At 47.1% G+C, this 23,267-nt stretch overlaps 1 protein-coding gene and 1 long non-coding RNA gene across 2 annotated transcripts; one reads left to right on the top strand and one right to left on the bottom strand.

The window, feature by feature from the left end:
• Positions 1 to 5,383: 5,383 nt before the first annotated feature.
• On the bottom strand, positions 5,384 to 6,108 carry LOC111256456. The gene is made up of 2 exons (XR_002676553.1): positions 6,011 to 6,108; positions 5,384 to 5,923 (listed from the first exon to the last, which is right to left on the bottom strand). It is a non-coding gene; the product is annotated as an uncharacterized LOC111256456 (long non-coding RNA).
• A 2,585-nt stretch (positions 6,109 to 8,693) lies between these two features.
• On the top strand, positions 8,694 to 9,617 carry LOC101756030. The gene has a single exon (XM_004958892.3). The coding sequence runs from the start codon at positions 8,764 to 8,766 to the stop codon at positions 9,349 to 9,351; it is 588 nt and encodes a 195-aa protein (XP_004958949.1). The 5' UTR covers positions 8,694 to 8,763; the 3' UTR covers positions 9,352 to 9,617.
• The last annotated feature ends 13,650 nt before the right edge of the window (positions 9,618 to 23,267 follow it).

Below are 23,267 nucleotides of genomic sequence, written 5' to 3'. Positions count from 1 at the left end.
CCCCCCCCCCCCCCCCCCCCCCCCGCCTCGCACAGCGGCACTGCCGCGGAGCCCCTCGCCGGCGTCAAGCTCGAGAGGCCGGACACGTTGGCCATGATCAACTGGAGAAGGATCTCATGCGCCTCTGCTCCGCCGGAGAGCGCCAACGCCAACACCGCGGCCTCCGGCGCCGTCGAGGAGCTGGACCTGGACCTCGAGCTGCGACTCTAGATCAGCCGAGGATGCATGTCCTCCTTCCTTCCTTGACACCACGCATCTTGCAGGGGGCATCAACAACGAATTATCACTCTCTTCTTGTACCAGCAAGGCAGAAAATTAAAGCTTGAAATGGATCTCTAATTACCTAGCCTGCTCTCTAGGAATGGATGCATGTGCAGTGCCCCAGTGCGGCAGTGCCCATCAGGTGTTGTTGGCGGCGGTGTATCAGTTGTCAGCGTGAGTATACAATGCTCCAATATAATGTTCATATATATGAAATATGAAACTTTGGTACTGAAAATAAATTTGTATTTTTATGCATAGGAAAAGACTGTCAGTTGTTAGTTGCCCCCGGGTTCAGTGGAGCTCATATTTTATGTTGCTCATATTGCCTGTTCCCTAGAAATAAAGGAAATGAAGGCTTTGAAGAACATTGCCCATGGATAGAATTTTTGTTTAAATAGTAAAATTTTATTATAAGAGTAACATTTTTTTCTCAAAACGAGCATGATGCATCGGGAGAATGATATAACTACAATTACCCTTTCAGTCTCTTTGGTGGTCGACAAAATACCTGATAAGCCCTCGAGGCAAACAAAAAGGCAAAACAGATCAATAACATTATATTACGAGATTGCCATAAATAATGTACATCTAGTTAAAATGCAATACTAGTATTCAAAATTTTTCCAATAAATAGAATCTGTAGCATTTGAATAAGCTAGGTGAGACCCATGTAATTTAATTTAATCCAGCAGTTTGCATGCGACAAATTAGAAAGATTGATCGGCTGATTGAGTTTCCTGTCCCAACTGCATGCTGCATGTTTTGGACACTGGAAAAATCAAGATGGCACGCTTATAACATCTAACAACACTTTTTCAGGACACCTAGATCATTTCTTAAGACTACTAATTTGTCTCAGAAATCAGAAATTCCTAGGATTGCATTCCTTGCTTGATAGAGATAGTATGACACAGGGGTATGTAAAGAGTCCGATTTTTTTAACCTTTGTCTCTAAAACCAGACACTATGCATACAAAATCTATCTACTCATCAATTCACACGACCCCTCCCCCCTGGGGGGAAAGGGTTCTACCCTGGTTTTGATTCCACATGGTTCTTGCGCATGGAGTGGTAGTTTAGACGTTTCCTGGCAGTTTTAAGATGAAGGTTGAGAATACAGCTTTCATGTTAGTCGGATGTTGAGACATGGACTTTTATACTTAAAAGGATTGTGTTATATAAAAAAGATTTTTATAATGTAAAATAATTCTTTGATGTCCATCTAGGTTTGTCTAAAGTCAAAACCTTTACACTTTTGACTACTAATATCTCAAATTTTATAGAGATTGACAATATAAGATAGGCATTACTAGATTCATTGTGAAAATTCTTTCATAATACGACTCTTTATGTATTGTATATTACTCACTCAATTTGAAATTATAAGTCATTATTTTAGTTTTGTCCTAAGTCAAAATTTTCCAACTTTGATCAAATTTATAAAAAATACATGAGCTTCTATAATATTAAATAAAAGCACTATCAGGATACATTACATGGTGTAATAAATTAGTTTGATACGGTAGATAATTGTATGCTTTTCAACAAATTTGGTCCAAGCTAGATAGGTTTGATTAGGACAAAGCTAAAACAAGTCATAATTTGGGACGAAGGGAGTACATTTTATAGATATTGTTTGTAAAAATATCACCTTACAGAATGTAATTCTATCCTAATAGATCTAAGTTATATTTTCATTTCCATTATATATTCCCTTATTTGAAATTAAAAAGCATGCTTCGTTTTTTGTCAGGATCTATACCACAGGTATAGACCCGACCCCAACACAATAACATGCGTACCGCCCAACCGAGAGCAAGTCTCACGAAGAAACGGACCCACTAGTCAGGGCGGTAGCGCTCGATTGATGGATCGGGCTGATCGGAAGACTGCCCTGACTAAGGGCGGCCCCGAGTGAGTAGGGGTCTTACACAATGGGACCCACACCTTTTCCCCGACCTCTAATCTCGAAATGGAGGTCGGACTACCCCAAGTATGCCTGTGGCGCTCAGGCTTGTCGTCCGGTGTGCCCGAGCGGCACAGGAGTCGCGCACACTCTCATCCATTACAATGGTCAGCACCGCGAACAGATGATGGGATGCACATGTGGTACATTATTGCAGTGACCCTGTGCGGGGTAGGTCATACTGGAACTGTTACACCTAAACCCCCGCGTGGGCACGGAGCCATAGTCCATGCCCCTTACCATGGCCTCGGACAGGATGATGCAACGGAGTCAGAGGATGTGACAGCAGCGGCCCCAGCCACTACTGGCTAACGTGTAGCACCCCTTCCTTCTTTAACCCCCCCCCTCCCTCATATGTATAAGGGGGAGATGGGGACCTTATATTTTCTCTTTCTAGGAAACTTTCTAGTCTCTCCGAATACATTACACTCTCTCATTTGTAATCCCTGCCTACTACAAACTTTGGAGCCCTTGGACCTCAGGAACACGAACAACCACCTCTGACTAAACATAGGGCATGTTACCTGAATCGGTATAAATCATGAGTATTTGAGTGCTAAGAGTCCAAACATGTGACACAAATTTACTAGTCGGCGGTACCGAAGTCAACAGTTTTGCTCAGACAAGCCTATATGACTAACAATTCACCATTTTCATATTGAAAATACTTACTTGTAATAATGATTTTATCACATAAATCACATATTAATAGAGCATTTATCAACTGAACTCTATAGTCCTAACAAAACGAAACATGCCTTGTAATTTCAAACGAAGGAAGTAAGTTGTACCTCTAGAAACAATTGACAAAAATAATTGTGTTACATGAATTACATCTTAAAAGTATTTTTGATGTATAATATTTTTTTACATTTGTTAAATATTTTTATGTAAAACCACTCCACGCAAGGACTAGGTGGGATTAAAATCAGGGCAGAATTAATTGTTGTGGGGTTTTTTTTGTTTGAATTGTGTAGTCGGAAGTTATGTGTTGTCCGATTTTGGGTTTATAGTCGAATGTCGTACTTCTATATTTATGTTGAAAGTCGGGTTTTAGCTTCTGATATGTGCACACGATACAAGGGTAATGGGCTGCAGTGATCAGTGGTGTCTGGGCCTACTAGATCCGACTGTGTCTGCTGTGAGAACACACACGCCCGTACGATCGAATGCGACAAAGAACTAGAGTGAGATCAGTGGCGTCTAGGGCCTACGCTTCCCAGTAGCAGGTTGCTAGAGATTCGCTAGGATCGTGGTGGTGGTGTAGCTAGCACAAGCTGGTCCTTCCTCACTCGAAAGCTTAATTGCAGGGAGAGCATCTCTAAATAATTAAATTGCTAGGAGCACTTGAAGTTTGATTTCAAGAATGCATGAGCGTTGTTTATGCATTATTGCAGCATGTCCAACTAAAAGCTATTGTCTTTCATTTCTCTTGTTGCATCCTCTTGTGTAAATTCCTCTGTGCTAGCTGGCGCGCCTATCCCAAAAAAGTATTACCAGGTGCTATTATTCGAATTGAGTTCGCTATGTCAAACTTGATCCTCCAAATATTTGGTCATTATTTTAGCGGAGGATAAGATATTTCATATATGATATCAATGGCATGTCCAACCAGTACTGTATCAAAGCCTCCTTACAGCTTTAGGACGGCCACCCGGGACTACAGACGCCGTGCTTGGGATCTGATTCATTGGCGATCTATAAGGCTTTTGGTTCCCGGAAGGGGTTTGTATGGTGGGTAAGCTTGACTTGATTGTGTGCTGCTCCCCCTTCACATATGCTGACTTCTTGGACTTCACAGCCACCTACTCCTTTGCAGTTTGCGAGACCGTGGGATTATGGCTACCCCGATCTTGGGCGGCAGCCTATGAGGCTTGGGATGGGAGGAAATTTGGTGGCGGCGGAGGAGATTGAACTGAAGGGATGGCAAGAGATTTCGGGAATGTTTGGGGAAAGCGATGAGAGTTTAGGGACCTGAAAATGCATATTGAGAGTTTAAAGAAGCACAAGGTGGCGATGTTTTCGGGCTGGCCATGGTCCTCGTATATTCGGCCTCCTGGGCAGTATGCTTCCTGAAAACTCAAGGCAGTCTCCTCGCGGTGGCTTCTTCGCCTGTTCTTTTACGCATGGGTTGTTTAATCGCTTGCAGCCTGCATAACCATGTCCGAATCGAATCTTACCTGCCTGTACACCAGTTGATCATACATCATGTAACAACCAACAACCATGGATTCTCATCATCGTTGCCGCACATCGTCCATGTCTATCGCCTCTGGTTACAGATTTAGGCTACCCAGCAGGTTGTTCCGATCGAAACCCTGTTGATGATGCCACGACGTTTTCAGGCCGACGGCGACAGAACCGACCTCCAGCAAGCGCTAAACCACCGAGGTAGACGAGAGCCACTATTCGCGTCACGCCTTGAGACCCCAGCTGAAAGCATCGAAACTGTAGCTAGCCTCTTGGGCCCAACGGCGACAACGACGTGCACGCCAACGACAAGGAAAGCCCTGTGGAGTGATGGATGTCCATGCGTGGGAGGGGGTGGAGCAGGAACAATCAAGGTGCTGTCTTGCACGGAAGAAAAGGCGACGACAAAGAAGTGAGGAAAAATATATCTCGATGGATCCAGACAGCCTCTTATATTATAAGGGCATGTACAACAGTTGGATAGCTGATGTCTCTAAAGTATTGCCATGTCACATAAAGACAATGACATAGACAACTTAGATGAACATCTATAAACTATTTATTTCATATTAATACACATTTATCATGGTGATCAAAAATAAATTTGATTTTGTATACCACTTTGTTGCCCACATGTGTGATCATATTTGGTTACACTCATTTATCACTTATTATCAGTAAAATACAAAGTCCCACTGAACAACTTTGGGAAAAAGACAATAATATTGCAAAGCTGATACATGCTAATCTTGACAACATGCTGATACATGATTGTAAGTTCTGAATACACAAGGGCTACAGTAAGAGAACAAGACCCATGTAAGAATTTGAAGCTTAATTAGGAGCCTTACTAGTAAGAATAAAACAGCAGTTGGCCCTAATTCTCAACAGTTGTGCTCGCAAAAATAAGCGTCTTGAATTGATGAACTGATTACAGGAACATGCTAGGAGACAACTTGAACCGAACAAAAGACCATGATTTCAACTTGCTTAATCTTTCATCATATTCTGAATCATAAAAATCACTCATAAAATTAGAAACACAATTCTATGTTTCAGATTTACAAACACCAGATGTAAAAGGAATCACGAATCAGAAAAGAGAAGATCTGCACATCTTCACTCGGTATTATTTGCATCAGTGATGTTGAAGTAAACATATAAGCAAAGCAGCACTGGCGTTCAGAGAAGAAAGCACAGAAGCCATGTAGGAGTACTTTGTTAGATGGACTGGAGTAGCGGACCTGAATGCCGATGGGTCAGCGGACGGTAGCAAGGCTTGGAGCCAGATCCAGGCTTCGAGCAACTCGCCGCCCTGCTCTCCCTTTCGCTGCGCCGGTCGGTGGACGAAGCAACGGAGACGGAAGCAGCTGCTGCCGTCGAGCCTTTCCGCTTCTCGGTCGTCATCGCGCCTTTCCGCTCCCCCGCTGCCGCCGCCGCCCCCGTCCGCTCCAAGGATTGCGTCGCATCTGGTAAGCCTTGCGCAACTGCTGCATCCGGCATCTAGCAAGGGAGGAGCATCGATTTTGCCACGGATTTTGGCGCGTGGGGAATGGATTTTATTGCCATCGTAGCTGATTTTTGGCTTACCGCAGCCGATCCAGGAGGAGACGACGACGGCATACAACGGCGATGGGGCCGGCGGTTTGGCTTGGGAGCACGAGCCTGTGCGGCTCGCGTCTCTCTCCTCATTAATCGTTGTACACGTCGGACAGATTTGCCTCCGTGGCAGCATATAGACAGCTGCTGGTCTCTCTGTTGTACATACCCTAACAAGTTCATCTAGGTTATCAAGACAACACTTGACTCAGATAATTAATTGACCTCCCGTGGGTAAGTGATTCTCACAATCTTATACTACACACAGTCCAGCACTTGCTGGACTTGACTATGGCCCTGTTTGGGAGGAAGGGGCTAAAGTTTAGCCTTGGGCTAAAGTTTAGCCCTTTGGGGTGTTTGGATGGAGGGCTAAACTTTAGCACTTGTATTGACAAAAGACTTATTTGTCCCTGCTTTCTCTTCTATCCTTTACCCCTCCTCTCCTCCGCTTCATCCTCCCGCTCCTTGGGCGACGACGCAGGTCCGGCCTCCTCCGCCTCATCTCCCTGTACCACCACAGCCACCACCGAAAGCGCCTCACCGCCACCGCCAGCCATCGTGGCACGCCTCATGGACCTGGAGGAGTCTGCGCCGCCCTCGCCTGTTGCCGCCGCGGCGCCGCGGCCGGTCGTCGTCCCGACCCGCACGCCTCCTCCGCCCCCAGCGTCAGAGATGGCCGCGGAGAAGCGGCGGAAGCTGTTGGGCGCACTGGAAAAGTGCGGTGAGGACTTCAAGACGCTGCGGCAGATCATCGCGGCCGTCCGTGCCGCCGAGATGCACGTGGCCGCTGCATCCAATGCCACCCCTGCTGCCGGCGGGTGGCCGCGCCGCCGGAGGAGAAGGCGGTCGGGGAGGAGGGGCCGTTGGCGGGGAAATGAGGCGAGGTAGACGTGGCGGGGCCAGCGAGGCAAGGCGGAGGCGACGACAGCGGCAGGATCGAGCGGAGAAGGTGGGGTTGGGCGGAGGCGGAGGTAGAGGAGGAGGTGGTGGCGCTGCAGGGCCGAGCGGAGACGAGGCAGGGTGGCGGGGCCGGTGAGGCGAGGGGGAGGCGGGGCTGGTGAGGCGAGGCAGAGGCAGCGGCAGCGGCGGGGTCTGGCGCTGGAGAGAGAAAGTGCAGAGAGCGAGTGTGGGGAGGAGAGAGAGAGGAAAGGGGGAGCAGGGGGTGGAAATTGGTCCGGAGGACCACTTATAGCCCCCTTTAGTCCATTTTAGCACCCCTTGGAGGGCTAATGGATTATGGGGGGCTAAAGTTTAGCCCCTCCATTTTAACCCTGGTGTTTGGGAGGAAAGGGCTAAAATCTGGCTATATAGCCCGTCATCATGGTACTTGGAAGTGAGTCAAAAGTGTTGCACGTTGTTTTTAACGCAATTTCATGTAGTGACACTAGGTTACATGTTTCCTCAAGAAACCATAACCCCAATATGTATATGAAACGACTGGACATGCAGCCTCTATTATCTGCGAAACCTATTTCAACTTCTAAAAGCCTCGCAAAAATTACATTTCAACACTTTCTTAGCTCAGCAACTTTTTAAAATCACGCAAGATGTATTTAGAAAGTATCTAATGAAAGCTCATTGGCTAGCAACCTCGAACTATATAATGAGCATTTGTCATGGGATGGAGAAGTAATTCTAAGATCGACCGGCCGGTGCAGTTGATTGTCATGATATTGTTTGAATGAGGCGAGAAGAGAGGAGGAGGAAGAGGACCAAGGTCAGGATCCTGGATTGGGATTGGGGGTTAGGGCTGCCGGGTAGGAGGAGGAGGAAGGGAACTAGGGTTAGAGTCTTGGGTTGCGGTTGGGGTTAGGGCTGCCATGTAGGAGGAGGAGTGCCCGGTTTTAATCTTTTAGAGGGATCCGGTACGGTGGCCGGCCCGAAGGTGGTTGCGGGCAGTGGGCGGGAGGTGAGGCGGAGGACATCCGGTGGAGCACCAGTGGCTGAGGTGACGACGGGAGTGGTTTCGAAGGGTGGGACTGAGGACAATGGGCGGGTGGTGGGCGGCGGCATGGTGGCTAGGTGGTTGGGTGCAAGGATGGGGAGGAGGTTGGGCACCGTCAATGCCGGATGATAGCGGGCAAGAAGGAGAGGTCGGACCACATTCGGTGGAGAAGAAGGATGTTTTGTCATTTCCTATCCGCGAAAAAGGCAACTTACGCACGACCGTAAACTTGCCTCCCCGCACAGGTAGCATCCTTTGCTTTCGCTCTCCTGTGTCCACTTGTGTTAGTACTTAGGACTACCTGCCAGATCTGATTTCTCATCCTAATATAGAGAATCCACACCTTCCATTAGGCCCCGTTTGGGTCCAAGGAATTGGAATCTATTTAATGGAGTAGGCTAATTTATGTTGGAATGTGGCATTCCACAACTTTCCAAAGTTTAGATATAAGCCTATCTTAAATTCATGGGGTGGGAGATGGAAATTGATTCTATAGATTATGGTTATTAGATGGAATTCAATTCTTATAGCACGCTCTTAGACTCGCTTCTCTACAGTAGAACTGCAGCATACAAGTATCTCTCCCATATCACCAACTATAATATACAACTATATTCCACATACAATTATATTAGCTTAATTAATTTGTGTCTAAATTATGATTATTAGGATGGAATTCAATTCCAATGATCCAAACGGGGCCTTAGTAGAATGCTAGTAGCTCCTGGGTAGCTACTGGTAACCACTTTGGTTCTTCTGCGGAGTAGCAGCTCCTGTAGATATATACCACTATATCAGAATGGACTCCCCTCGCGGTGCTCCACCTTCTTCCGGCGACGCAAGCAGCAGCGGCGGTGGCGGCGACGACAACAGCAACGGCAACGGCGCGCGGCTGTTCCCGTGCCTGTTCTGCAGCAAGACGTTCCTCAAGTCGCAGGCGCTGGGCGGGCACCAGAACGCGCACAAGAAGGAGCGCGTCGCCGGCGGCGGCGGCTGGAACCCCTACGACACATCCTACGCCGCCGCGCTCGAGCTCGACGAGCTCGCCGCCGGCAGCGTCGTTGTGCTTCCCGCCACGTCGACGCTCGTGGCGGGCGCCCCGCACTGCCGCGGCGCTGGGGAGGCGTCGAACTACAGGACCGCCGCTGACGACGCCGCGGCGCTGCGCTTGGAGCTGGAGAGGTGGACCGGCGCCCACGCGCCGCCGCAGCAGGCGGCCCTCCTGCGCGACGCCGGCGCCGCCGGTCACGACCGGGGTGCCGGCCTGATCGATGACGAGGTGCTCAACTGGACTAGGGGAACTCAGGTGATGTCGGCAGCGGCCTCCATGGCGGCGCCGGACACCTCCGCCGCCGGCGAGGAGCCCGACCTCGAGCTGAGGCTGTAGCTAGCTCGATCGGCGACGACGAGCGGCGCGTGCATGTGCTGCTGCAGCTCAATCATCCGATCCACCACCATCCTGTAAATTGTACGATTGCCCAGCGTTGTCGATCAGTCCTGTACGTTTTCTCTTGCTTGCTTGCTCTGCTGTTGCATGATGTGCATGCTTGTACTATATGGACGTATGATGATACTGTATACGATTAAGATGCTGCTGTTTGTGCATCTCTCATTTTTTTCTACTCTATTTAGCAAAAGTTTTAAAGTTATCTACTTGTGGTGATACGTGTATAGCTATAAAGATCTTCATCTCATGATTCTCATCTTCACCACACCAGAGCTATTTTAGCAGGAGCCAGAATCCTCCTGCGAGAACTTATGATTTATTGTTACTATACTAAACTAATGCTGCAATTAGTGGAGAGGATAAGAGTACACAGTTAGGTTGCAGTTAGCCAATACTGATGAAAAAGCTATATGTAGCTTGTTGATGATCACTTGCTTCAAGCTGATGCCTGGTGCCACTGCCAGCACCACAGAAAGCTGCTGCTGATGACTTGTCCAAGCTAGCAAGAAACAAGCAAGAGAGCTCTGCTGACTTTTCCTAGGGGACAAGCCCAAAAGCACGTCCATTTCGGTATGGACCTATAGCTCTCACGTGGGCACGCACAACACACAGCGCTAGGGACCAGATGCACGTAGCGACACACTAGCGCCCGTTCCCTGCCTGCTCAGGATCGATTCTGCCGTGCCTCAAGAACCATACACGTCGAGACAAGGGCCGCGTGCTCTGCTCGGCCACATACTAACAGTATCTCGGTCGTTACAGGCCGCCTGGATCAATTTTTTTTTCTCTCTTTATCTAGCTGATCGAGTTAATTGTTGTGGATTAACTTAATAACCACAACATACGACGTATAAAGGGAGCACCTGGCCAGGACCCAGGAGCCAACTCATTGCTAGGTTCTGCAAGTTCATTGCCAGGAGCATGTATAAGTTCAAGCTCAAGCAGAGATTAGTAGTAAAACTATTAGTAATGAGAGATACTGCTACTGTGCTCTCCTTTTTATTATGAACAGTACTGCTAGCTGTGTGGGTGGCGCAATCCGACAAGAAACCTTTTGCTTGTTTGGACCTGGTGATAGTGGGGGGAGTACTGGGGGCATGGGGTATTGGGTGGGGTGGGGGAGATCATTGGATGCACTGTGGTCTGGTCTCGAGACAAGGATGCGATCCGGGAGTTCTCAGTTCGCACTCCATCCACGCTCCATCTCTCTCAGAATACTCCTTCCGTCCCTAATTACTATTCGTTTTAACTTTTCTAGATATAAATTTTGCTACGTACCTAGACATAATATATATCTATGCGCATATTAAAAGTTTTGTATTTAGAAACACTAGTAGAGAATTGGGCTTTAGTCCCGGTTGGTAGGGTGCAAATATCCCGAAAATGCATCCGGGATAAACCAACCGGGACAAAAGGGGGGTCTTTTATCCCGGGTCACTCAACCGGGACAAAAGACACCAACCGGGATAAAAGGGGTCACCCACGGCCGGCGCTGCAAAAAAAAAATTCCCGAGCAGTCACGCGATTTTTCACGCAAAATATGCGCGTGCGCGGTTCATGGGATTCGAACCCACAACCTCCAGCCTCGCGCGTAGCTTCCTTGCCATCCCACCTACACACCACATCTGACTATGTAGGGGATGCTATCCTTTTGTATTAACTCGTGGGGGACCCTTTTATCCCGGTTGGAAACACCAACCGGGATAAAAGACCCCCTTTTATCCCGGTTGATGTTTCCAACCGGGATAAAAGGGTTCGAGGATTTAATCCCCTTCCAGCCACCTTCCAGTCACCTCGTTGGGGGACCCTTTTATCCCGGTTTAAAACACCAACCGGGATAAATGACCCCCTTTTATCCCGGTTGGTATTACAAACCGAGATAAAAGGGTACCGGGATAAAAGGCTCTTGACCCTTTTATCTCGGTTGGTGTTACCAACCGGGATAAAAGGGGGGGTCTTTTATCCCGGTTGGTGTTTCAAACCGGGATAAAATGCCTCTCAGAGTCTTTTTTTCCCACTAGCCTTTGCAACCGGGATAAAAGGTCCCGGTTGGTGAGCCCCCCACCAGTGACCGAGTTTTAGTCCCGGTTAGTGAACCTTTTGTCCCGGGTCAACTTTAAACCGGGACAAAAGGGGGCGCATGGAAAGCCAATTCTCTACTAGTGAAAGTCAAAACGAATAGTAATTTGGGACGGAAGGAGTTGTTAATTTCTTTTAGACATCTATTTAACTATATATATGGTAGCTGCAAGGTGAAAAAGACATGCATAATATAATCCCATACGGTAGTTTTGGAAACAAAAATCATGGCGCGATCATCAGATTGGCTAAATCTATAGCATAACTGCTCCTCCTCGTCAGGTGGATTTGGGCACTCATCAGATTGGCTAAATCCTTACGGTAGTTTTGCCTTGATCGATGATCCATGAGTGCCCACATGTTTGGTAATATATATCCTGAGTCTTGATCGTTAAATGTTTTGTCTTCTAGAGGAAAAGAACTTCAAGGTGCGTTAAATATGCTTAGTCTTGATCGATGATCTGAGTGGTTTCTCCATGAGACAGGACTTAGGTATTAGAGGAAAAGAATTTCCAAGTGGCTCAACGATGTGTGTGTATCATGCATCGACCTTGAACAAATTTTGTCCTAAGCATCATATATTTATGTACGGAGTGAATAAATCCGATTCCAAGTGTAGCGGTTACCGATAATTATCGAAACTACAGTGCCCACAACTAATTGAGAAACACACAACTATAGTGCATGCATGAATGACATGTCGCGGACCCATTGGAGCAACACAGCTGACCAGAGCAGTTTCTGTTTGATGGAATCACGTACGAATTACAAGGATGGAATGTGGTCGTTTGATGCATGATTAGTGCCCTTTGATTTTGCCAATGGCATGCATGGACAATGTGTAGATTACTTCAGTTTCTGTTTCACAGTATCGTGGTTGTGAGTCATAAAACCAAACACAACGCACAGTAATGCTAACTAAGAAAATTGTTATTATCTTAACGGTGGCATCGATATCTGTAAATCTCATTCTCTATCGTATATATTGGCGAGATCTACCGTGCATTTACGCTAAAGTTAGATTGTTCGAGGAGTCATCTTCTATACTACTCGGCGATGGAACTACATGAAAGCGACGTGAAAGCACTATAACTAGCCGCTAGCAATACTTATTAGAGATATGGGCCACCTCAAAGGTCAATAGCCAAGGGATTAACCTCCAACTTTTCATATTTGCTTAATTAGCTACCATTTTTTTTCATTTCCCTAGATAATTAATTTGCAAGATTATTAGTGCCTCATCATCTTAGGACGATCCTTGTCACGTAAAGGCGTGGTGGTTGCAGAGGATATGGTCTGCTAAGTGGCTGCCCTGATGCGGACCTTTCGATTCCTGCTCTAAAAATATGTAGTTGCGTGTATATTGGTGTTTGTTGGATGCTAGTGCAGTTTCCATGTGTAAAAGTATCACCGCCGGTTTGTAGTTGGAACCGGCGGTGATATATGTCTTCCCCAAAAGCGTCCACTGTACGTCCACCTATTTTCAAAATGACAGCGGAAATACATCACCACAAGCTTGATTTAAATTGGCAGTGACACCAAAAGTTTGATTTAAACTGGCAGTGATAAGTCGTATGAAAAATTGTTTCTGTAACAGTGCTAGGAATACGTTATTAACTAGTACTCCCTCTGTTCTGTTCCAAATTATAGGTCATTTTGGTTTTTGTAGATACATAGTTTTTGCTATGTACCTAGACATGGTGCATATTTACATGCATAGTAAAAACTATGAACCTAGAAATACCAAAACGACTTATAATTTGAGGTGGAGGGAGTAGTACTCTATCCATTTAACGATATAAGGCATGCATGGTTGAAGTTAGGCCAGAACCTCTACATTTGCCATGTGCTGCACTAGTACTAAGGAAAGGTTGTTTGTTGGTGCATGAATGTAAGGTATTGACGATGAGATGCGTTTGATCATTGATCATATACTAGCTTGGTTCTGCTGTTGACGCTATTGCTTCCTATATATACATGTGCACCTTTAATTTTGAGATCTTAATTGGTATTTATATCCTTTGGTACTGTGCTCATTATCGCCAAACCTAGCTGTTGCTTTTACTTGTAGTATATAAATCTTGAAATGCATGTAGGCGGTGCACCGAATGAATTAGTGTAATTAAGTTGTATTTGAAAGCAAATATGGCTAGGGAAAATGTAGATTAATAATGGAGGTGCATAGCACGTACACATATATAAGCAAGGGTCCTTGGTTGGTTTATAGATGCAATCACCAAAGAAGGAAACCCTTGCCTATCCTACAAGAAAACCCTGAGGGGGTAACCCTAAGGGGGTGCGGCGCCTGGCAGGGGGCCAGCGGCGCACTGGGCCTAGCTGGGTATAAGCCCAGTAACATATTCTAACATGCCCCCGTAGTCTAATCATCGGTGCCACGAACGTTTAGACTGGACCTAAACTCTGTGAATATAAAAGAAGGCAACCCCTTGGTGAAGATGTTGGGCGTATTGGGAGGATGTGGGAACATGCAGTACACGAACGTCACCCATAGCGACGCGCTCCCGAATAAAGTGAAGATCGATCTCAATATGTTTGGTGCACTGATGCTAAACCAAGTTGGAGGACATGTAGACCGCGCTGATGTTGTCACAATACACCAAGGAGGCACGGCGAAGTGGGGCATCGAGCTCCTGAAGAAGCTGACGTAGCAAGGTGGCTTCGGCGACAGCGTTGGCCAAGACGCGGTACTCGGCTTCCGGAAGTGGACTTGCGAGTGTCTGGACATCCTGCCCAATCAGCATCAAAGTAGACGACCAGGGAATCCTGAGCTGAACACGGACGCAGCAGTAGACCCAGGTGAAGAGTGCCACGGATGTACCGGAGAATGCGCTTCAGGGCAGCAAGGTGAGGCTCTCGCGAATCATGCATGTGAAGACAAACTTGCTGAATAGCATAGGCAATATCAGGCCTGGTGAAGGTGAGATATTGCAAAGCCCCAGCGAGACTGCGAAAGTCCGAAGCATTGGTGGCTGGAGCACCTGTAGCGGCGGACACCTTCGGATTGGTGTGAACTAGAGTGGAGCATGGCTTACACTCAGCCCTGCTAGCACGATCCAAGATATCAAGTATGTACTGTCGCTGAGACAACAGAAAGCCACCACTAGCAACATGTTGAACACGCATACCCAGGAAGTGATGAAGAGGCCCAAGGTTCTTCATAGAGAATTCCCGCTGCAAGGCCTGAATAATCTGTCGAAGTAAAGCTGGGGAAGAAGCCGTGAGCATAATGTCATCAACATAAAGCAAGAGATACGCGGTCTTGGCACCCCAGTGAAACACAAACAGCGAGGTGTCAGACTTGGCCTCCATAAAGCCAACAGACTGAATATAAGCTGCAAACCAACTATACCAGGCATGTGGTGCTTGCTTCAGGCCGTAGAGAGACTTGTTGAGGCAGCAAACAAAGTCCGGGTGAGCAGAGTCCTCAAAATCAGCAGGCTGAGCACAGTACACAGTCTCTAAAAGAGTGCCATGCAGGAACGCATTCTTGACATCTAGCTGATGAACAGGCCAGTGATGAGAAAGTGCCAGAGATAGAACCGTCCGGACAGTAGGCTTGACGACTGGATTGAAGGTCTTGTCAAAATCAACTCTAAGCCACTGAGTGAAGCCGCGAAGAACCCACTGAGCTTTGTACCAATCAAGAGAGCCATCCAAATGGAACTTGTGCTTGAATATCCACTTACCAGTGACACTGTTAGCATGCAACGGACGAGGCACAAGCTCCCAGGTGTTGTTCCGGAGAAGCGTCACGTGCTCATCTTCCATAGTAGCCTGCCAATTAGGATCAGCAAGAGCACTACGGAAGGACTCCAGAACTAGAGATAGTGGTGCGGTGTGGAACAGAAAAGGCTGGCGGAACCCATGTTTGCCACGAGTGGTCATGCCATGCTGGTTGATGACGGGTGGGATGGCAACGGCTCCTTTGGGAAGGATAGGAGCCCCGGCAGCGCTGGCGTCGAAGGCAGGCGGCGGCGACCAAAGATGAGGGACGGCGGAGGGGCGCGTGGAGACGAAGCGGAGTGGCATTGAGTTGAAGCTAGGAGGAACCTGCGGGGCTGGGAGGCAAGCTGGTGCCGGGGATCCGCCGGAGTGTGCTAGCTGGGGGCGCACCGGTGGAGGTCGGAGCGACCACGCCGGGCGGAGCGATCGGAGGTGCCGGTCAAAGCGGTCGAAGGAGCTAGTCAAAGTGATCGGAGCGACCGGTGCCGGTCGGAGCGATCGGAGGTGCCGGTCAGAGCGCTTGGTGGCGCCGGTCGGAGGTGTTGGTCAGAGCGATCGGATGCGCTGGTCGGAGGTGCCGGTTAGAGTGGTTGGAGGCGCCGGTCGGAGCGGTCGGAGGCACCGTTTGGAGCGGTCAAAGCAACCGTGCTAGTCGGAGAGGTCGGAGGCGCAGTGACCGCACTGGTCGGAGTGGTCGGAGCGGTCGGGGGCGCCGTAGGGGTTACACCGGGGGCGCCGAAAGACGCCGTGGCCACGCCAGGGAGTGCCAGTAGGGGCGCACCGAGCGGCGCCGAAGGTGCACCGGTGGGGGAAGCGCCCCAGGGTGCCGGAGCCGCCAAGGGTGCAGGACTTGCAGACATAGCGGGCTGTGACGTTCCGATGGAAAGTGGCATAGGGTTAGTAGCATCATCCAAAAAACTGTAAATCCGCCAGGGAAGGTGGAGAGGAATGCTCAGCCTGGAGAAATGAGGACTCGTCAAAGATGATGTTTCAAGAGATGATGATTCGGTTGGAACTAAGGTCAAGACAGCGGTACCCTTTATGATGAGCGGAATATCCAAGAAAAACACACGAGGCGGATCGTGGTGCTAGTTTGTGGCTGGCCGTGGTAGAAAGGTTGGGATAATAGCTACAACCAAAGACTCAGAGGTGATCATAGGATGGTGCAATGCCGTACAAGGCCTCATGAGGGGTGCGGAAAGCAAGGGTCTTGGTAGGTAGTATGTTGAGAAAATATGTCACGGCGTAGACAGCCTCTACCCAATAGTGTAGGGGAAGGCTTGCATGGAAGAGGAGGGAGCGGAGGATGTTGTTCGTAGTGCGAATGATCCGCTCAGCGTGACTGTTTTGCAGTGATGTGTACGGGCAAGACATGCGAAAGTGGATGCCACGGGAGAGAAAGAATGTGCGGGTGCTAGAGTTGTGAAACTCGCGGCCGTTGTCGCATTGGATGGCCTTAATGGAGGCGCCAAACTGTGTAGTCACGTAGGAAAAGAAATTAGCAAGTGTATCAAAAGTGTCAGATTTCAACCGCAGAGGAAAAGTCCAGGAAAAGTGAGAGCAATCATTGAGAATAATCAAATGGTATTGAAAACCTGAGACGCTAGGAATAGGTGATGTCCAAAGATCACAATGAATAGGATCAAAATTCCTGGAGGCTCGAGTGGAGGAAACCTAAAAAGGGAGATAGGTGTGTCGTCCTAGCTGACACGCATGACAAAGAGACGAGCTAATGTCTTTGTTACATGAAGGCAAAATGGGCGCAAGTTTGGAGAGAGCCTCCTGCTCGGGGTGTCCAAGACGGCGTTGCCAAAGTGTGGAGGTGGCGCCAGCAGTGAGAGTAGCAGCAGGGAGGTGCAAGTCAAACTATTGCACCTGACGATCACATTCCTGGACCGGAGATCCTTCACAGAACAACCAGACGGGTCAAATTTAACTAGCAGTTGTTATCGGTAGTAAACTGGCACACAGAAATAAGATTTTTAATAAGCTTGGGTGAAACAAGGACGTTATTAAGATGCAAAGAACCGGGAAGGAAGGCTGTGTCAGTGGAGGTAACAGGAAGTAAAGAACTGTCACCGGCAACAATAGCTAGCTGAAGGAAAAGGGTACCGTTGGGTGAAATTATGTGAAAGGGAACGAGCAACGGAGGTCAGTGGGAGGTAGCACTTGAGTCGAAGTACCACTCATGCTGCTGCTTCTAATTCAGCGTCATGGTGCTAAAGGTGGAGGCGAGGGACTGCTGATCCCATGAGGGTGTGCTGGCAGCGGAGTTGAAGTGGCGGGAGGGCTGGTACTGAAGCGACGGCACACCCTGCAGAGCCTGTGCTTGGGTGGCCTGGTATGCCTGGGCCTACGCCTGGGCGGCTTGAAACTGAGCCGCCTGGAACACCTGAAGTTGCGCCTATTGTACGGGCGCGGAGTACTAGGCCAATGGCGTGAGGAGGCGTCCCGGCCTGCTGAACGCGCGTACCGGGCCACATTTGTATGGACCTAGTCCACGGGTTCTGGAAGGAGGGCCAGGGGGCCACGTCAAAGCCCTGGGAGGTGCCCTGCTTGGTGCCGCCGGAGGGGCACTGGCCGCCACCACCGCCGAAGTTGCTCTTGCTGCGATGAGGCTTGCTGCGATGCGCTAGATAAGCGGAAGTGGAATCGGGGTAGGAACCAGACTCGTGATACCATGAAAGTAAATATGGCTAGGGAAATTGTAGATTAATAATGGAGGTGCATAGCACGTACACATATATAGGCAAGGGTTCTAGGGTTGGTTTATAGATGCAATCACCAAAGAAGGAAACCCTTGCCTATCCTACAAGGAAACCCTGAGGGGGTGCGGCGCCTGGTAGGGGGCCGGCGCCGCACTGGCCCTAGCCAGGCATAAGCTCAGTAACATATTCTAACAGTATTATTCTGACATTTGGCTTAATTATCTTTGTAACCGAATAGGCGCAAGAATAGAAAAGGCATCGTTGTTAATTTATTTAATGATAATGGCGGATAATTTATGAAAATGTGTGGGGGCATTTTGGTTTGATTCTTCTCTAGTTTGGCCTTTAGAGCGAATGATGCGGCTTTTATTCTGGCCAATTGCTAAAATATACTCTGTATTAGACAGTTGTGGGATCGGAGAATTCTCGCACAAAACTAGATTATATTATATAAATTTACAGTTTGATCGATTGTACATAGTTCCTAAAGCATAGAAGGAAGGGAAGTATTTTTGGGATAAACTTTCCCCCTTTTTTGGGAGGGAGTGGTGCATTTTTACGACACACCATATGTGTATTTGGATCCAGCATCTCCTCCGTACTACGTGTCGGCATACTTCTCGATTGGCCAGAGCCCTTTTCTCTGTGGGGACACTGGTCAATTATTGGACGTTTCACTGTCAAAGTAACTATATGTCGTGGTCGAATCACATGCCGATATGCTCCTTATCATATAGTACATCATATCAGTGGGCGTACATTATTGGTTGTTTTCTGCTGATCTGCTTATGGCCCTGCTTTTGTTGGCTCCCATTTTCCTTTTCAGAGAACAGTTAGAGCTACTTTTGGACAAATCAATCAGCTTTCACTGAATGCTTTTCCGCCATAGCAGCTACAACAGTTTCGTGCAGTATTTTGTAATTTCGTATCAAAAGGTTTGATACCCAAAAGAAAGACAATGCATTGTAGACAGTAATTTTAGTTAGCATAGATATATTATGTCAAATTTATATGGTCAGATTTTTGCTCATCCGGCATTGACCAAAGTATTGCAAATTTGTAAGATTATTTTGATATGGATGTGGAAATGGAAGTAAGATCAGCTTCGTTCTGTTGGACTTTGGCCTTACATGCTTGATTTTGCCTAGGTGGTAATCTGCATCGGAATATGCATATATACGCGTAAATTAACGAGGGTTATGTATTAATGATGTAGCCTATATCAAAAACGAACTATTATATGAGTGGGGTGCTAGATGGGATTTCAAGTGAATTTACACTCCCTCCCAAGATCGGGGAAAAAAATTATCTACCTTCCCTTCCTTCTAAAGGTACTAAAGTCGGCCCCACTGTAAATTTATACGATAATATTGTTTCGTGCGAACATTCTCACAACTATATGTTACTAGTTGTCTAAAAGAGCCCCGTCATTCACTCTCAATGCCTAAATTTACAACAACAAGTAGCCTCTATCCGTGTTGATAAATTACCTGCAATTGTCTTATAAAAATTAACGCCAATGACTTTTCTATTACATGCCTATATATGCCATTATTAAGATAATTAAGCCAAGTGCTAGGAAAAAGACAACATTAATTTGACTAACGCATGGATCCATTGCACCCCTAAGATTTCTATACTATAACTACAGGAACAGCGAACAGCTAATAGGGTTGACGAAGATGAGTATATATAATACCGAGTATATATAGTACCGAGTGATGCGGTCATGACTTTAGTCCATACTAGTATTCAAGTTCGAGCGAGACCATCTTATATATAAGAGCAACTCCAAGAGGCCGCTAATCTTACCCCTAATACTTTTTTTAGGGAAAAAAGGAGAAAAAACGAACTCCAACAGTCCACCCAAACCTTCCCCAATTTTTTAGCAACGCTAAAAAACAGCCTACCACCGCGTATATTTTAGCGTTGGCATTCCTCCCCCAATCCTGATTCCCGCACGCTCGCGCGTCCCTTCCGATGGGCCCAATACGATGACGTGGCCTGTTTTAAAATATTGGGGGCTATTTATTAGCAATCTGCTGTGGATTGATATGTTTTTGGAGGAAATTTTTTTTGAAAGAACCCCCAATACATAGTTTTGGGGAAGAATTTTTTGGAGTACTCTTGGAGTTGCTCTAAGGCCACTCCTAATGAGGAGTTTCCTTATTGTTTTCAAGAGTGTCACAATAGAGCGCTTTGTGAGTTGATATATGAATGATCGAAACAATCTATTCCAATGCGGCGTCATTTTTATTGTTTTACAGAATCGCTATGAAATAGAACTTTTTCATCTAACACCTATGCGAAACATAGAAGTCTAGATACCATCTTTCCGGTCATCTCTTTTATAACTCTAATGTCATATATCATCAGATTTGCATGTACGAGTACGGCACCTCATCTATTGAGAATAAAACCCCCTGATTTGTATAGTTGAAGCAAGCAAAAGTATATAGTTGAAGCAAGCAAAAGTAATAAGATACACCCTCTTCCAATGCAGATTATTACCACCTAGTACTAGGCTAAATAAGGCATCTGCGCAAGGCCAACAGAACGAAGTGGGTCATCAGTCCGTACGTGCACATGGAGTCGAGGTCCCCCACCTGTCCGCCAACAGCTAGCTACGAGGAAGACGACAAGCGCACTGCTGGCCAGAGCTGCATATATGATGTAGTGTCCAGTACATGACAAGTGTAGAAGAAAGATGATGGGTGCATTGGAGAGGGAAAATTTGAGTGACTAATTAGTTGCTTGAGTACGGGTAGAAATGATGCATTTGGAACAATAATTTCTAGATCAGTTGTGTCCATATGGCATGGTATGGTATGAAAATTACTTGAGTGTCTATTTGTCCTCAAGTAGCGCTAATATAATTGTCCACTGGGAATGAAAAAGGGAGAGAACAAATTAAAGGCAGGGTTCCTGCAGATCAGCAGAAAATTAAACGACCAATATACTATGATGTAGCTATATATATATATATATATATATATATATATATATATATATATATATATATATATATATATATGGAGTACATCGGCACACTGGCAGAGAAATGACCTTCCATCTAGCTACAAAAGTCTTGGTCGTTTTTGGACCCGGGACTAAGGAGCTTTAGTCCCGGTTCCAAAATCCAGCTTCGACGGGGGCTCTTTAGTCCCGATCAGTAATATCAACCGGGAGAAGTCTTGGTTGTAATGCTTAGGAACAACAAGGGAATCTAGTGGGGCATTTAGTCCCGGTTGGTAACACCAACCGAGACTAAAGGCCACTCATTTAGTCCCGATTGGTGTTAATTTGACTAACGCATCCTAGGACAGGCCCTAGGGTGCTGGCCGCCACCGGCGCGCGTGCGGGCGAGATGGCGAGCGGGGGAGCTTTTGGATACGAGAAGCGGGTGAATGTTTCGTTTGTGAGTGATTCTGTAATTTGTGATTTGTTTGTGAATGATTCATTTGCGATTGTGCTGGTGAATTCTTCAGTGTGTTGTGAATCAAATTCAACTCATGTGTTGTGAATCAGATCTTGTGCAAATTGATTGGTTGCGTGTTCTCACTTGTGTGATGGTCATCTGAGATAAACAATCACAAGCATAACGGACCCCCCTTTTTTACCTTTTTTCACGTATAACGGACCTTCTCAATTCACAATACACATCATCACAGGCATTTATAATAAACAATCACAGGCATAATTCACAACCACCATTACAAGCATTATTCATAAACGTCACAGGCATAATCCAAAGTAAGCATGAAACAAGCCATAAATCCAAGTTCAAGTCACAACTAAGTTTCATCCAAGTTCAAGTCACAAATGCAAAGCCTAAAACCATGGAGGCCAAGGAGACCATTGCGACAAATCCTGATCTTGAGGTTGAGTATTCGAAGCCGCCGATTGATTCTGCACATAGGATAAGACATTCTGAGCTAACATCTAAAGTTGTCTAAGTTAAAGTATCCAATCTTAAGTACAATGTGTCAAGTGACTCACAGGAGTAGTTGTGGGTGGCTGAGGTGGAGGGAATAGCATCGGTGGCAGTGGCAAAGATTGACCCATGCTCAAAGCAAAATTCTGCATGTACTGGAACATCTAGTCCATCCTCATCCAATTTTCTTCCTCCATCCTCTGCCACTCGACCTCTATCCTCTGCTGAACCATCTGCTCCATCCTCGCCGCCATCTCCTCTTGTTGCTTCCTTGCTACTTCCACCTGGGCCTACAATATTTCATTGCAATGTTACAATGCAAAGCTAAAGTACATAACAACCAACGAACGATTAATGGAAGAGAAAGAACCTGGAGAGCCTCCATCTGGAACTGTGCAGTGGTTGGTCGTGGCCGTATTGCCGGGCTCGAGTCCGTGCTCCTTGCTCGGATTTGGGAGAGAGTGGGAGTAGAGGCCGTGTCGATTACACCATCGCCAATCCAATACCGACCATGCTTCTTGCCTCCTCCCATCCTCATCACGATTTCTCCATCAATATCCTCGGAGCTCGGATCGAACTCTGGCCCGTGAACCTCCCTTGCCATCATTGTATACTCGGTGACCCGGCTGTGGATGCTGGGATGGCTGTACGCTTTGGATGGGTCCTCCGGGTTGAAGTCGATGTCGGCCATCGCCTTGCCCTTTTTGGACAGAAGCCATGCCTTGAGCTGGGAGCAAGGTCGGCCATCATGTGATGACGACTGCAGCAAAAAAATACAAAATGATTAGAAATTATGTTGAATTGAATGTTAGAATAAAGAATTGAAGTCGCATACCCATTTTTCCCTATATTCATCAAGGCTCAGGCTGCCTTGTGGTGTGGTGCACTTGGCATCTGCAAACGCTGCTGCCGGCAAGCAAAGTGGTTCTCCAACCACCCGGGCTCCAACCACACATCCACCATCATTTCCCAGCACCGGATATGCGCACGGCACCACCACGGAGGCACCTACATCATCAAGGGTGTGACATATGAAAAAAGAAATTGAGCCTAATTAATCTTAAATAAAGTAAGTATCAACGTTCTTTACTTACCCTCATGAATTGGTCCTTGGTCAGGTTCATTGTCCTTGTCTCCTCTTTTCTAACCTTTATCCTTCTGTATTGAGCGTAGAATTCGATGATGGCCTAGATGCGCGCCTCGTTGTGCATGTCCTTCACGAGCTTCTTGGCGGCTAGTTCAGAGATGGACTTCGCCTTGGCCTCGAATCCCTCCTGGCATCTATAGAAGTCCTGCATATAGACGCGATGTATATAGTTATTATTTCAAAAATGTCCAATGCAGGTGATGTATTGAGCAATGTAGTGCGAGGAATACCTACCCACAACTCG

The sequence above is a fragment of the Setaria italica genome, chromosome II (genome assembly GCF_000263155.2).
Source record: "Setaria italica strain Yugu1 chromosome II, Setaria_italica_v2.0, whole genome shotgun sequence".
In the NCBI taxonomy this organism is placed as follows: domain Eukaryota; kingdom Viridiplantae; phylum Streptophyta; class Magnoliopsida; order Poales; family Poaceae; genus Setaria; species Setaria italica.
This window is presented reverse-complemented; position numbering and strand designations above follow the sequence as displayed.